General features: G+C 42.3%; 1 protein-coding gene across 1 annotated transcript in view; it reads left to right on the forward strand.

Moving 5' to 3' along the window:
* RNF157 (ring finger protein 157) overlaps positions 1-16,247 on the forward strand; it is a 105,366-nt gene that overhangs the window by 20,592 nt on the left and 68,527 nt on the right. Inside the window, exon 2 of the mRNA XM_006886186.1 lies at positions 2,867-2,985. Coding sequence (XP_006886248.1) covers positions 2,867-2,985 — 119 coding nt within the window. The remainder of the gene's footprint in view (positions 1-2,866; positions 2,986-16,247) is intronic.

Consider the following 16,247-nt stretch of genomic DNA (forward strand, 5'->3'; position numbering starts at 1 on the left):
TGAGGCTCAATATCAGGAAGACAAAGATTCTCACCACTGGGCCAATTGGCAGCATCAGGATGGATGGTGAAGAGATTGAGATTGTTCACAGCTTTAGTCTGCTCTGCTCCACAGTCAACACTCTCGGCAACAGTAGCCAGGAAATTAAAAGATGTATTGCGATGGGAAAGGCTGCTGTTAGGGACCTCTCCGGGGTACTGAAGAGCAATGGTGTCTCTCTGGAGACTTAAGGTGCATCTGATACAGGCCATGGTCTTTGCAATCACTTGTTCTGCATCAGAGAGCTGGACAATGACTAAGGAGGATAGAAGGAGAATCGATGCCTTTGAACTGTGGTGCTGGAGAAGAGTATTAAGAATACCATGGACTGCTAGGAAAACAAACAGATTTGTCCTGGAAAGGGTTAAACCGGGTGGCTCCTTGGAGGCAAGGATTCTGAGTCTCCGTCTAACATACTTTGGACATGTTGTAAGGAGAGACAGGTCCTTGGAGAAGGACATCATGCTTGGGAGGGTGGAGGTACAGTGCAGGAGGGGAAGGCCCTCTATGAGGTGGATTGGTTCAGTGACTGGGGCAATTGGGATGGGTGTATCGGAGACGGTGCGATTGGCACAGGACAGAGCGGAGTTTAGGGCTGTTGTACATAGGGTCACTATGAGTCGCAAGTGACTCGACGCCACATAACAGCAACAACAACGAGAAAGTGTGTTTGGACCAAGATTCCAAGTTAAATGACTCTTAAATTAGATGAGATGGCTGCTTATACTGAAGGCAGAGAGGCACTTACTGTGTTTATAAATTATGCACTTGGAAAATAGGACCTGCATGTGCTGGCATAAATAATAGCTCGTGGCCTTTCCTAGGCCTCTGCAGCGTTGTCTCTGCAGACAGCGGCCTTTGTGTTTTGGTGGTTCCTTTAAGAGTTCTTCTGTGTTGGCTCTGATCTCCCTTATAGTACTCACATGTGTACCCCTGCTTGTCGGCTGATTAAGAATCACCTCACTTTGGGGTGACGGGGTTTATCCACATTGTTTTGTTTAGGAGGCCTTGCTAGACAAACTCCATGTGTAAAAATGTTAAAAAAAAGAGTGTTTGGTTCTGTGATTCTTCTCTGTCTTCTTTCTCCACAGGCTAAAACAAAGTTTGGGGTTGATTAGTGTGCTAGAAATCTTCAAGAAAGAGGACAGCTGATAGAGAAGTGAGAGAGACAGAGGGGGGAGAGAGAGAGAGTGTGTGTGTGTGTCTATATGTCAATCTCTATATCTCCCAGTAGTATTATATGTAAATCACCTTTTTGCAATTTCCTAAGTTCTCTGTATTAACTTGAAGGAGCCCTGGTGCTGTGGTGTAGTTCATTTATATGCTGATTGCCAAACAAAAAGGTGGGCAGTTCAAAGCGACCACCAGCTGCTCTGCAGGAGAAAGATGGGTTATCTTCTGTGAAAATATACAGCCTCACAAATCTGATGGAGGGTTGCTGTGAGTTATAAGTGATGTAATAGCTGTGGGTTAGTTATATTGATTTGAGAATTTGAGGTCTATGAGAACATTATTAAGGTATATTACAGCACATGTCTTTCACATAGGACAACTTGCCTTCCTGGAGAAACTAGGTTATAGGTATTTGGGACAAGAGACATTGATTTAATTGTCAAAGTTGGAGAGTTCTCTCAAATGAAATGTACAGTGTTTTCTGAGTCTCCCTTTGTGATTTTTCATCACTGTCACATCCTAGCACAGGTCCTGCATCTGTCTTAGGGAGATCGGTGGGAATTCCGATTTAATTTTATGTGGCTGTGGCGCTGTTGATGCTATCCCTGCCTCCTGCCTGGTTGAACTGGGACAGACACCCCTTCTGTGGCTGAAGCTTTACAGCCCTGGCCATGAGCACTATTGTACTTGAGGCCCAGGTTTATATAAGTGTGTTGTGCGGTGATTGGCTATAGAAAGGCAGGGAGGCAGGATTGTTTAATTTCATATTCTCTTATGAAACAGTCACATCTTTGGAAGCAAAATGGAAATCGACTTTATATAGAGGATTGGGAATGTAGATAAGGTGGTGGTTTGGTACTAACACTTCTGTGTATGAGTACAAGCTGGCTTATGGAAGTCTAGTTCAAGAAATCTAGGCATGTGCAGATAACGCTAGTATCTGTAGGAAGGTTCCTTGAATAACTGTTTAAAATATAAGGGAAAAAATGAGTAACACAATTCATATGTTGTGGTTTTAGCTACTGTCAGCTCAGCTCAGATTCCTAGCAGACCTGTGGTCAGTGGAACAAAGCCCTGCTGGAACTTGAGCCGTCCCGCCATGTCTACTGGGTGTAAGCCTGTTGTTGCAGTCACATGTCACTTCATCTTGCTGAAGGTTTTCTTTCTTTTGCTGATCCCCCCACATTTCTGAGTGTGATGTCCTAGTAACATGCCCAGAGCATGGGAGGTAAAGTCTCACCATCCTTGGATCTAAGGAACTCTTGGGCTGAACATCTGATAAAACACATTTCTTTGGTTTTTCGGCAGTCTGTGGTTCTTTGTTTTCTTTGTGAACACCATGATTCAAGGCACTGGTTCCTCTCATTAATGTGAGCTGTGGAGACTTACTGGTCTCTTACTGACTGAACATGATCGGGATTCAATTAAAAAATGTTAAAAGGAAAATAATATTAATCTACTTTATGTTTAGTATGTTAGGTTCTCCCTGCTATAATTTTGCTAATCATTTGTAATTGTCCGAATTCAAGAAAACAATACACTCCTGGGTATAGAAATGGTTCTAATTCTTTGTTGGAAGCTTTAGACATTTTAAAAAGATCCAGTGTATTACTTAATTTGGTCTGACTGGTTATCTCTGTTTGCCCCTCTCCAGGGAGTTACTTTGCAAGTCACTTCATTATGGGAGGAGAGAAGTTCGACTCAAGTCATCCAGAAGGCTACCTGTTCGGAGAGAACAGTGACCTGAACTTCTTGGGAAACAGACCCGTGGTGGTATGGTATCATTTATTTCTCCCGTGTGGGACACAAGTGGCCAGAAAACATTGTTATAAAAGTCGTTGATTCCACAGTTTCTCAGCTTGGTCTGAGTTGAGAGGAACCCAGCAGGCCCATTGGTCTCTTTCATCATGCTGACCTATAGAAAGGCTGCTGGATTCGGCTTGAGAGTCAGGAAGACTCTTCCCACAGTGTGAAGCATCTCAAACGACCAGGTCTCCTTCTGTGTCCCCTCTCCTGAGGCCCTCACCAGCCCTGCTGGCCCTCACATTGAGGTCTTATTTCTTCTTAATGCCATTTGACACCACAGAAACTTTTATTTACTCTTCTCTTTCCCTATTAATTGTGTCCTCTTTCCCTATTAATTGTGTCATAGAAGAAAACAATTTTGTTAGAAACAGAGATTTATGAGGAATAGAACAGCTGGAACTGGCCAGTATACATGGAGAACTACCATATGCTCCGGTGAGCCAGAGCCAGAGGATGGTTTAAATACTAAAATATCAGGAACTAGCAGATAATCTTATCATTGACTGATATTTACAGAGTTTTATATAATCAGTTAGGTAATCGTGAGATCTTATAAGTTTCCATTGTAAGACCATGAATATTTCAAAAGAACTTGTTTTTCTGTTGTGTAAACATCTTTAGGCCAGCATGGATGGTGTTTCTATAAAATTACTTTCATAAGGGGCCTTGTGTAAGTTTTCTGAGAATATGCTTTGCAGAGATAACCATAGGTTTCACTGGACAGACCAGCCACATTCCTGACCCCACTATCATTTACTGAGTGGTATCCATTTCCCAAATAACATGCCCCTGGAAATCCTATGAATTTTGATAAATGTCGATAGTTGCTGAGGGGCTTCAAGCCTTTTGTCCTTAGGGTCACTATGAGTCATGCTTGACTCGAAGGCAATCACCAACAACAGCAAGGGGCCTTGGATAAATACTCTGAGAATAGACTCTGCAAAGATAACTGTAGGTTTCATTGGACAGACCTACCACATTCCTGACCCCATTCTCATTTGCTGAGGGCAGGCAAAGTTTCTAAGAGTCTGGCTGTGAGTAAAAACTAGAAAAGGGGTAAAGGAGGGAAAGTGAACTCGAATCCAGTCCTGGGTCTCCCCGTTTAGTATGTTAAGTGCCTCAGATTTGCTTCTCCCTTTCGGTCAGGCCCCTGCTAGGGTATTGTGATCACATTCACCGACCCTTTCTTCTGCAGAGACTTTAGTTGCACATTCTGGAGTTTTATGTTATCATTTGCTTTCATGATTGATTAATGTGCTTTCCCCTCACCTTCTTGTGCTGTTAGACCTCATGCCAGGTATTTGAGCTCATGTTACAAACAGGTTCACATTAGAAAAAAGTACTGCTTTTTACAAAGATTAACTCAAGGTGTGAAATCAGTCTCCTTGTGAAGTTTGGAACTATTGAAAAATATATCATTAATTGAACAGTGAGGAGAACTGCAGTAGAGACCTATATGTGATGAGCATTTCATGGCATGTTTAGTTACGCTTCCAATGACTACACGCTCTGATGGCTGTGTGGCACGGAGTTGTGCTGCCAATCCCAAGATGTTGTTGTCATGTGCCGTTGAGTTGCTTGCGACTCATAGCGACCCTATGCACAACAGCCCTAAACCCTGCTCTGTCCTGTGCAAATCTCACTGCCTCTGACACACCCATCCTGATTACCAGTCACTGAATCAATCCACCTCATAGAGGGTCTTCCCTCCACCCTCCCAAGCATAATGTCCCTCTCCAAGGACCTCTCCCTCCTTACAACATGTCCAAAGTATGTCAGACGAAGCCCCAGAATCCTTGCCTCCAAGGAGCAGAGCAGCCTGGTTTAACCCTCTGCAGGATGAATCTGTTTGTTTCTTGGCAGTCCAGGGTACATTCAGTACTCTTCTCCAGCACCACAGCTCAAAGGCATCAATTCTCCTTCTATCCTCCCTAGTCATTGTCCAACTCTCTGATGCATAACAAGTGATTGCAAAGACCATAGCCTGTATCAGATGCACCTTAGTCTTCAGAGTGACACCATTGCTCTTCAGTACCCTGGAGAGGTCCCTAACAGCAGATTTTCCCATCGCAATACATTTTTTTTATTTCCTGGCTACTGGTGCCAAGAATGTTGACCGTGGAGCCATGCTGACTAACGTTGTTAACAATCTCAATCTCTTCACCATCCATCCTGATACTGCCAGTTGGTCCAGTGGTGAGAATCTTTGTCTTCTTGACATTGAGCTTCAATCCATACTGAAGGCTGTAGTCCTTGACCCTCTGCAGCAAGCATTTCAGGTCCTCCTCAGTTTCAGCAAGCAGGGTTGTGTCATCTGCATAGCACAAATTGTTAATAGATCTTCCACCAATCCTGACACCACACTTCTCATAGAGCCCAGCCTCCCGGATAATCTTTTCTGCATACAGGTTGAAAAGGTATGGAGATAGGACACATCCCTGGCGTACGCCCTTCCCAATTTTGAACCATGCAGTGTTCCCTTGCTCTGTTCTGATGACTGCCTCCTGGTCCAAGTATAGGTTTCTCATTAGAACGATCAAGTGTTCTGGGATTCCCATTCTTCTCAGAGTCAGCCACAGTTTGTTATGATAGGCAGTTCGAATTCACCAGATGCTTTGTGGAAGAAAGAGGGACTATTTCTTCTATGCTATTTACTGCCTTTAAAAACCCAGTGGAAGTGAGCAATGAATTTGTTCCCACATGATGGTGCATAACAGCAACAAAAACAATATAGTGACTGTGGGAGCCTGATGAGATAATGGGTGGAGCACTGGGCCACTAACTGAAATCTTGGCGGTTTGAACCCACCAATTAGTCGTGGGAGAAGATGAGACAGTCCACTCCTACAGAGCTTTATTGTTGCAGAAGCTAAGGGGAAGTTCTCTGTTTTCTTACAGCGTCTTTATCAACTCCATGGCAGTGGGTTTTGATATGAAGAATTATACTGATTATAATTATGATTAAATTAGTAGTCTACTTTGTAATAGTGAATGTAACCAAGAACTGATCCTTTTTGATAACTAAAGGTAGCAAAAATATATAAATAATAAAGGTGTAGACACAGAAGATATTGCAGGCAGCCAGGTAGCTTTTTGGCAGATCTTTTTAATGTTTTTTAATAATTCCCCAGAATTCTTTGCCCAGGAGCAGGAGGAGGTAGAAATAGCCCTTAGGGTTTCCTGCTGAGCTAGCAGGAAATCTAGAGCTATTCTGTTCTCCAGTATTACATTGGCAAGGGATTTCAGAGGTTTCTGTCGGACAGTCACTCTCTCTGCAGTGTTATTCATTAGTTATGCCACGGGACAAATAAGGCTTCTGCCCCAGTCACAGCTCTCCCACTGCCCCCACTCCAGCCTGCCCTCCCTAGGGAGAAGACCCTCCACTGCCTCCCCACTGTGTCAGAACATCGGACAGCCAGTTTTACTTCTTTTCCTATCCAACTGCAGGGTGTAAGACAGTGCTGCTTTGTGTACAAATGTTTTTTGGTTACAAATATCTAACTTGGTTTTAAATGTTTTATAGAATTAAGACAAAATTCTTTTCAACAAACTTTAGGAAAAATGTACAGTTTTGCTGTTGGTTTCCAGCTCCCCGCATCCACACCCCCACATGCACACCCACCCCTCCCCACAGACCCTCCCCTGCAACTTAGCCCCACCCCAAAGCCCCTGTTTTCCATGGTTGTGTTTTGGGGAGTGCCTGGCACCCCTAGAGGTTCAGCTTCATGGCTGACAGGCGACAATGGGAGAGGCTTCCAAATAAGTCTTTTTAAGAAAGTAGCATACTACATATAGAGAGAAAAGCTCAAAGGAAAACCATCCTATCCAGACCTATTACATATAGAATGTTTTTATGTATGAGTCCTGTTCTGTGTATAGAAAAGGTTTCAAATCACTAGTTCTGTGTGTGCTTTCATTATAAAAATGGACATTTAGGGTACTCTTAAAAAAAAAAGAGGACTCTTAAGTATCATTGACTTCCATTGTTAGAACATTGATGTGTTCTTTCTTTCTTTTTTTTTTTCATTGATGTGTTCTAACCAGACAGGACAGTGCTCCAGCACATGGCTTGTGCTTTGTGTTTCCATATCTGTGTAAAGATACCTAGACCATCCACATAGCCACACATATCCATAGGGAGTACTTGTGATCCTCTGTTTATTTCTATTTAGTGGAGGGGAGTTGGTCTGGTTACCCGTTTAAGCTAGGTCACTGGTTAAAGAATGATTGCAAATAGGTAATGATCCTAATTCCAACATCACTGGTTCTCACTTAAAGCATAGATTTCCCTTTATTCGTTTGTTGTACCCCTTTTACTTATGAGTAACTTGTATTTGATAGTTGGAAAAAGGTTCATGAAAAAGTAATGTGGTCAGTCATCAGGGAATTCTTAGTTCTCATCTGGGTTAGATCAAACCACAGAGGCTGGGATTGAAATAATAGCCCCGTTGGATACCACGGTTTAACATGTAGGAAGCACTCGAAAGTGGTGTTTGAAGTAATAGCAGAGGGGAGTACGGAAGAAGCGAACGGATCTGAATTTTCAGGTAGAGATCATGGACCGGGATGACATCTCCAGCAGTCAGTTACAGTGTTGGCACTGGCTGCTGACTCGGCTGGTTTAACAAAGCCGTTTTCTTTCCATGAGATAGTGGTATTTAGTGTACTTACAACGGTAAGAGAATTTTTAAAAAAAAAAATTTTGTTGTGTATGTTGTGTACCGTTGAATCAGATCTGAATGGCACAGGAGGAGGTTACCCCTCCTTCTCCAGTGGAGAATCTGGTGAGTAAGAGAAAATTTGAAGAGTTTTATAGTAAAGGGGACAACTATCCAAAAGTATTACAATAAAGCAAATAACATAATAACAACAGCCAACTAAATGAATTCCTTCAGTAGTTTACCTGGGGAGAAGTCTCCACCTCTGAAGCACAGCTATTAATACAAGAAAGGCAGAAACTTTAAGCCAAGTCCAAAGATTTCAGTAGGTTACGTGGTGTCTGGTTCGTGATCTTGGAGTTGGCTTTCCTCTTAAGATGCCATCTGATTCTGACCAGTTGTGTGTTTTGTAGTGACTTCTAGATCTTTTTAGGGATTGCAGTCTGTGAAGGAGTTTAGCTTTCTTAGTTGAAGCACATGTATTGCGGTTTTAAAGCCCTGTGACTTTGCAGCTAGAACAAACAAATGTGTCTTCTTGGAAGCACAGCCTCAGTGCTCCTCAGATGGGAGAAGGAAGAAGGTCTGTCACACTTTGGACATGCTAGCAGAAGGGGCTCGTCCCTGGAAAAGGACATCCTACTTGGTGAGGTAGAGGAGCAAAGAACAAGCAAAGACTCTCGTAAGATGATTGACACGATTGGTGCACCAGGGCACTTGGACATGGCAGTGACTGGGGGAATGGGACCGTGATGAGGTTGACGAGGTGGTCATGAGTCAGGACCTGCACTGTAGCCCCTGACACAAATTAGTAAGTCAGCACTCACTGACAAGGGTTAAGTATAGTCTTTTCGTCTTAAGAGAAACTTTGCTCGTGACTCTTCTAATATACATTATTGTTGGTTCAGTGACAGATTTTGAAATTCTGGATTTTTACTACCCAAAGCTTTCTATAATTGTGTAGTGTGGGACAGAAACGTCTCACAGCTGACCCTGAGGTGGGTTTTCAGAGGCAGTTAATTGCGTGGGAGAGCGCCCGTCCTTCTCCCGTGGAGCAGCTGGTGGCCTCGAGCCACATGCCTTCAGGATTGCAGCACAGCTTCTTGCCAGTAGGCTACCAGAGTTCCCCAAAGCTTCATAAATATATTGAAAAAGAATTCTTAGAATATTGAATGAAAGATTTTCAGTAGTTCTGATTGAACTACATCAGTGCGGACATAAAAATAAAGGAGGGCTGTAGGTTTCCTGGTGAGTGTTTCAAATTGGGTGAATATTTGAGATCCAAATGGGGTTGATTTTAAATTTTTAAAAGATGAAACACGATAAATTTCGCTTTTTAGATTGTTTGGCCATTTGGGGTTTTATTATGCTGTTCACTTTCTGCAAGGCCAGAAGATTGATAAGGACAGTGTCATCTCTGGAAAATAGGGAAAGTTTGGCCTATTTCTTGAATGATCTACCCAGGAAAATGAATTTCCCTGTTGCTGTGAGGATTTTAGGTGCTTCCCGAGTGTGGTTTTTAGGAACTTTCTGAGCTGCACATGTTGCCCCTGAGCATCAGCAAGGACACATTTCTGTCAAGTAGGAAAAGCCTCCAGATCATCGCTGACCCTCTCGATGGTGTGAACCGTCCAGGCCCAGAGGGCAGAGTGGTGTTCCGGTGGGACTCACAGGGTTTTTCGAGTTACGATGAGGACAAAATGGAATAGTGAAATGTGACATGTTCAGCACCTTAAAAAAATTATTATTGGGAATGACCCTCCCAAGGATAATTCCCGTCACTGTAAAGCACTCTGTGTGGAGCTCCGGTGTGTAGTCCCGAGGGAGTGGCCCTGCCGACTCATAGGCTGTGCCTCTCTGCCTGTTCAGATTCACCAGCCACTCAGGAGGAGTAAGATGGGCAGGCTCCTCCCGTGTGGTTTACAGCCTCAGAAACCGCCAGAGGGTCAGCGATGAAGATACTGAGTGTCTTATTCTAACCGAGCTCCTGTGTGAAGACCCACGTCATGGGAATGTCTGATGATTTTGGTAGGACAGGCCTTATACTGTCTCGTTTGGCCAGCCTCTTTCCATAATTTTTAGTAACAGGAACTTGAAAATATTTTTCCTTTTCCATGTTTTAATCTTTAATTTCAACTGTTTGTTGATGTTTTAAAAGTTGTTATCCTTCTATGAGCCAGGATTGAAAATAGTTAACAGTGGGCAGTGAAATGAAAGGGCTCCCTTTTATATTAAAGAGGGAATGATTGGGGAGGCTACCTATTTTGAAATGAGAATTCTCATTTTTTTCTGTTGGAGGAATGTTTTCTTAGGTTGGTGACCTTGCATTTTTACACTAGCAAAGTCAGAGGGGAAGAGGGAAGCATATGCGTTGTTGTTAGGGACCGTGGAGCTGGTTCCTACTTGGAGTGACCCTTTGTGTGACAGAACACAGTCCGGCTCAGGCCGGGGCCGTCCTCCCAGTCTCTGTCCTGCGTGGGCTTCTTTGTTGCAGCCAGTGAAGATAAACAGTTTGAGGCTCGGCCACAGTTCTCTAGTGAGGGCAGTTTATTTCAGCTTGTAGAGTGCAGGTAGCTTCAAAGAAGCTTGCTTTTCAAGAACCTTAGCGTAGGGGGGTTTTAAATTAAGGAAAAAAACCAATCACTCTCCTGTTCTGCACCTCTCGCCCCCTGACCCATTTATTGCTGGGCCCAATCCACCAGCACCATCCGTTTTCTTTTTCTTTTTTTTTTAATGAAAGTTTACAGAGACTCTGGATTTCCATTAATTCATTGTTGCACACTTTCCTCCATGCTCACCTCTCCCCCCAGTTCACTTTTCTTTTTGAAAAGTAAAAAAGAAACAAACAAAAACTAAAACAACCCCCCAAAAACCTTTCATTGTTACACAATTCACACACACCCTCTCCCCTCCACCACCCCAGTCCACTCCAGCCGTCCATTTTCAAGGCTAGCTGATTGAGCAGGGGAGTTGTTAGATGCTCCTTAACAGATTCCAATTTCTGTGGCCACGTCCTTTCATGTGTAAGTTTTGATGGCTTGTCCAGTCTGGTGAGAGCTAGTAGAATCAGGTTTTAGGCAAGAGGCATCTACAAACAAAGTCAGATCATGATTATCTAAATGTGTTTCTTTTCAGTCTTTTTGGAGAGTCAAAGGTGTTTAGTTAGGCCTAAGCAGTTGTGTATAATGTGATTGTTGCAAACAGTTTGGGGGAGAAGTGTGGCCATATTTAAATAAGTCACAGAATGGAGTCTAACAGACATAGCCTAAAGTAGAACGTCATAGGAAGGGAGCCAGCTGGCAGAGAGGTGTTGGGTCAGAGCAGAGTTCATACTTACTCTCTAGAGTAAAGCTCAGAGTATCTGCTCTGACAGGGTATGGGCGCATCAGTATCCAGAAAGGTCTCCAGTGCTGCACTGGTGGGACCTGCTTCGAGTTTGGCTCTGGCAGCTACTGCTGCAGACAGGGAGGGAACCCGTTGCCTACAGGATTAAGCTAACGGTTATTTTAGCCTATGGATCTTTGACTTCCCTATCTTTCTGGGTCAGGATAGCTAAGCATTTCCAGAAACTTCAAACAAGGGCAAATCTAGATGACAGATAGGAAAACCTGGTGAAAGTTTGTATGTTAGAGCTTTGTCCTATTATTTATGTCCTGCGCTTTCAGTGTGGTACAAAAAAACCCCCCCAAACCTGGTCCAGACGCTTCCAGGTGTTCATATAAGTTGGACTAAAAAGGAAAAATTAGGAATACATGCTATGTAGAAGTGACAAAGCCATGAAATTGTGTCTTGGTTTTAGAAATAAAGAAAGCAAAAAGGGGCTCCTTTCACTTGAGGTCAGTAGAAATACTTAACACAAATTATGTGGCTTAAAGATTGAAAAGAAAGAGGAGACAATTGTAATTTTCGTTTATAAACTCTGTGTCCCCCATTGACCAGATATTTTAACAGAAGCCATCAATACAGGCTTATTGGATTTGAGCACACTGGTACATCATCAGTAAGCTACAATAATGTATATTCTTAAATTGTAAAGATTGTAAGAGAATATGGACATTTTTTGGGGAAAAGATGGAAGACTCAGCTAATCTCTAAGGCATTATTTTCCAGATACATTTTTTTATTCACCCAAATAGAGAAAATACCAGGTCTTGAAGATTAAAGTAATACTAAGAAAGACTGTTGTGTGACATTGAATCAGAACCAAACCAAATCTGACTAGTGGGCTTTCAGAGGCAGTTCTTCTGTGGAGCAGCTGGTGGATTTGAGCTGTACCTTTGAGGGTACAGCGCAGCTTCTTACCTCTAATTCCAGTAAAATGTATAGCATCCAGAAGATCATTGGAAAGCTGAAAGAGAATTAGGGACTGCTTGAAATCTAGGAAGGACAGTGTGATTAGTCCACAAAGCTGGAATAAGCGTCCAGTCTCAGGTTTCTTAGCAGGGCTGTTATGAGGGCTAGCTCTAGGTCCAGTCAGATCTTTAGAAGGGAGGTCCTGAACTCGTCTCCCCACCTGTGGGCGTGAGCCTTCCAAGGTCGTGACAACGTGCAGGATAGGGCAGAGTGCACTTCTGTTGTTCACAGGGTCATTGTGTATTGACATGACAGTCCTTATAACGTGATAGCAGTCTCTCTTTGGGGTGCTCTGGTGCCCCATCTGTAAGGAGTTAGAGCTGCACTTCAGGCTTCTCCTGTGTGGTTTTGTGCAGTTTACAGCCTTGGAAGCACAGCAGAAGGTTAGCTATGTGTCGGTTCTGATTTGATGGCAGTGAGGTTTTACTAAGAATATCTTTTAGACCTATATTTTAAGGAAATAGGGAGAATTTATAGGCTAGGTTTTGGATGTGTCTACTTGGACTGAGACTAATCAGTAACTTGCGTTACACAGATTATACTCCCTTCCTTACTGAAAGTGAGAGGATTTAAAGCACTTATTGTGGAAGAGCAAAGAATATGGGCTTCAATTTAGATTGCATTTCAGTATCAAGAAAACAAAAATTTTTACCAACAAACATCATGATAGTTGGAGAAAAGATTGAAGTTGTCAACAGTTTCATCTGACTTGGATCCACAATCAACACCCTTGGTACCAGCAGTTAGGAAATCAAGAGACATATTGCACTGGAAAGGTGTGCAGTCAGGGATCTTTCCAAATTATTGAACAATGATACCAATTTGAGGACTAAGAGGCATTGAATTTAGGGCATGGCCTTTCCAGTAACTTACTATGCATCTGATAGCTGGACAGTGAATAAGGATGACAGAAGAACTGATCCATTTGAGCTGTGGTGTTTGAGAAATGGACTTCCAAAAGAACAAACAAATGCGTCTTGGAGAAAGTTAACTAGGGTGCTCCATAGAGGCACGGATGGTGAAGCTTCGTCTCACATACTGCGTGTTGCTAGGAGGGGCTGTTTCTTGGAGAGGGATACCATAGATACCATACTTGGAAAGATGGAGGATTGGTGAAAGATAGGAAGACCCTGAACCAAGTGAATTGACATAGTGACTGCCACAGTGGTCTTAAATGTGTCAGGAAGTGTGAGCACAGCACAGGATAGGACGAGGTTCACATCTGTTGTTATATGGTCACTGTTGGTCATACTTGACTCAATGGCACCTAACAACAGTAGCTTGAACTGTGAGGGCTTCTGTTAAATAGTGTTCCACATCAGTAAATGCGGTAGCCTGTAAGATTTTAAGAGCCAATGAAATAATAAAAAAAAAAGTCAATGAAATAAGGTCAGCAGAAACAGACAAAGTTAGATTTTCTTCATGCATGGCTAGTGCTTGCAAACAGCAGACCGCTTCTTCCATTTGAAATAATTGTCACTAATTTGTCATTGATAATCCTCACTGATCATTTTTGGGACCTCTCAGCTCAAAACCTCATTCCTGTTGAGCTGGAACCAACTCATCCCTGACTCTGATTGGGTTTCTGGATGGGAGGGGATTGCCCATCTTTCTTCCACACAGCTGCTGGTGGATTTGAGCAGTGAGGAGGCGGTCGTGGGGTTAGCAATTCCTTACGGACTACACCACCAGAACTCCCTTTTTGGAACATCAGGTAAATTTAATATTTCTCTTTTTCTGTGACTTTAAAATGGCAGTTCCATTGGATAAAAAAAGCTAATCTAACAAGTAGATGGAAAAGGATGAATCTCAACTGGATGTAAGAGTTTTTGGAACGGGTTGAAAATGGATTAGTGTTCTCTTCAGAAGGGGGAGCGAGCTGGTGGGGAGGGGTGGGCAGGGAGAAAAGTGCGGCAATGAATGAATGGAAATCCGAAACCTCTGTAAATGTCTATTAAAATTAATAATAATAAAAAATTCTTTTTCTGATAAAAATAAAACAATAATGCAGAGGGAAAAAAAGAAAATGGATTAGTGTTCGTTTTTGATTAAGGGCTTCCACTCTTGAATTTTTCACTCTGGAGCTGGGGCTTTTATAAACACATGGGGTTCAGGCAACACAGGGTAGCTCCCAAATGATCTGAAAACTGGCAGTCTTCTCCTTTAATACTCAGTATTTTATTACCGTACCAGAGAACGGTGATTCTGCCCCCTGCCACCAGAAAAACCACCCATGGAGACAGGGCTCAGTGTGGGAAGAGCCTAGGTTTTAGTGTATATGCCAGCATGTCAGAGACAAAGGGTATGAGCTTCCCAAATCTGCCTCAATAAGGGATGGCTGTGAGGAAATATTTATAGACAGAGCTAAAGGTGTGGGGAAGAGCGCATGTTTATTTAGCACTTGGAAGAGGGAAAGACAGGATTATCTTCAGAAAGGAGAGATTATGCAAATCAGTAGACACATCCAGCTGGCCTCTGCAATGATGTCTTTCCAGTGAGCTGCTGAGTCCTCACAGCCCGCTATCAGGCTTCCTTCTTTCCAGATGGTGTCAGTCGTGTTAGGTGCTTGGCCATCCCTTTGAGATGATTGCTGTATAGAAGGTCCTATGGGGCATAGCAGAGTTCAAGATTGTAAAGAGAGGATGAGCATGTCTAGATTGCATCTGTTTGTTGAAACACCTCAATTGATATGCCATCAATCCCTGGGGCTTTAATTTGTGCCAATGCCTTCGGTGTCTCTTGACCTTGTTCTTTCATTACCATTCATTCTTGGTCATGTGCTACTTAACTGAAATAGTTCCGTTTGAACAAATTCTTTTTGTTACAGTGACTCTGTGTATTCCTTCCATCTTTTCTTAATGTTTCCTGTATCATTAAGAATTTTCCCCATTGAATCTTCAGTATTGCAACTCAGTGTTTGAATTTGTGCTTCAGTTCTTTGAGAAGAGTGTATTTTTCCCTTTTGAGTTTTCAACTCCAGTTCTTTGCCTGGTTCATTGCAATATTTTGTATTCTTGAGCTGCCCTTCGAAATCTTCTCTTCATCTCTCTTAAGCATTTCTTCTCTCTGTTTTTGCCTCCCTCCATTCCAGTGCAGGGAGCTTTGGTGTCTTGGTGGTAAGGAGTTGCACTGCCAACCCAAAAAGTTAGTAAATAGTTCGAATTCACCATCTGTTCTTTGGGAGAACAACGGGCAGTCTCCCATTCAATTTAAAGCCTCGGAAAATCCAGCTGTGAGTTGGTCCTGACACTGTGGCACATAACAGCAACATGGCACATTAAAGTAGTGTTCTAGTGCCAAGTTCAGAGTTTTTCTGACATCCATTTTAACCTTTCTCCTCTGTCTTTGTAATGACCTTTTTCTTTCTTCATTGATAATAGTCTTGATGTCATCCCATAGTTCATCTTGTCTTTCATCATTACTGTTCAATACAACAAATCTATTTTTGAGATAGTTTTTAAAGTAGGATAAACTCAAGGTCATATTTTGGTTCTCAGGGATTGGCTTTCATTTCCTTCAGCTTTCATTTGACTTTGCACGTGAGCCATTGATGATCTCTTCCATAGTTAGTTCTTGATCGTGTTTTGACTGCTTATATTGAGCATCTCTGTTGATTCTTTCCACAGATGTAGTCCGTCTGATTCCTGTGTAGTCCATCAGGTGAGGGTCATGTATGTGCACAGTCACCATTTATGTTTTATAAAATAGGGATGTGCAAAGAATAAATCTTGGATTGTACAAAAATCTGTCATTCATTTCTGTCACCAAATCCACAAAGAATATCAGATGTTTAATTTTATTGACTCTGCGAAGACATTTGACTGTATGGGTCATGACATATGACTAATAACATTGAGAAGAGCGGGAATTCCCAAATACTGAATTACGCTCATGTGGATCCTAGATACCTCGACCCAAGGGAGATGCTTTGACTCAGGAACATCATCGAGAAAAAGAAAACCAAGTAAGAGAGTCTGTGATTCATAGCAATGCTAGCAGTAATTCAGGTAAAGATTAACATTGTTAAAGTTTTCCTTAATATTCATTGAAAAGGGAACTATGATAACAACTATATAATCATTCTGAATATTATCTGAAGCTAAAGTGACAAAGAAAAGATGTAAATAGATACATAAAAGATAAAGAGATAATAGATAGACATAGGTGAATAGTTATCCAAATGAAGTTAAGGTATGATAGCATGGCTTTTATCTTGCAATAT

This window comes from Elephantulus edwardii, unplaced genomic scaffold (genome assembly GCF_000299155.1).
Source record: "Elephantulus edwardii isolate Elephantulus edwardi_28Jun2011 unplaced genomic scaffold, EleEdw1.0 scaffold00048, whole genome shotgun sequence".
Taxonomy (NCBI): Eukaryota; Metazoa; Chordata; class Mammalia; order Macroscelidea; family Macroscelididae; genus Elephantulus; species Elephantulus edwardii.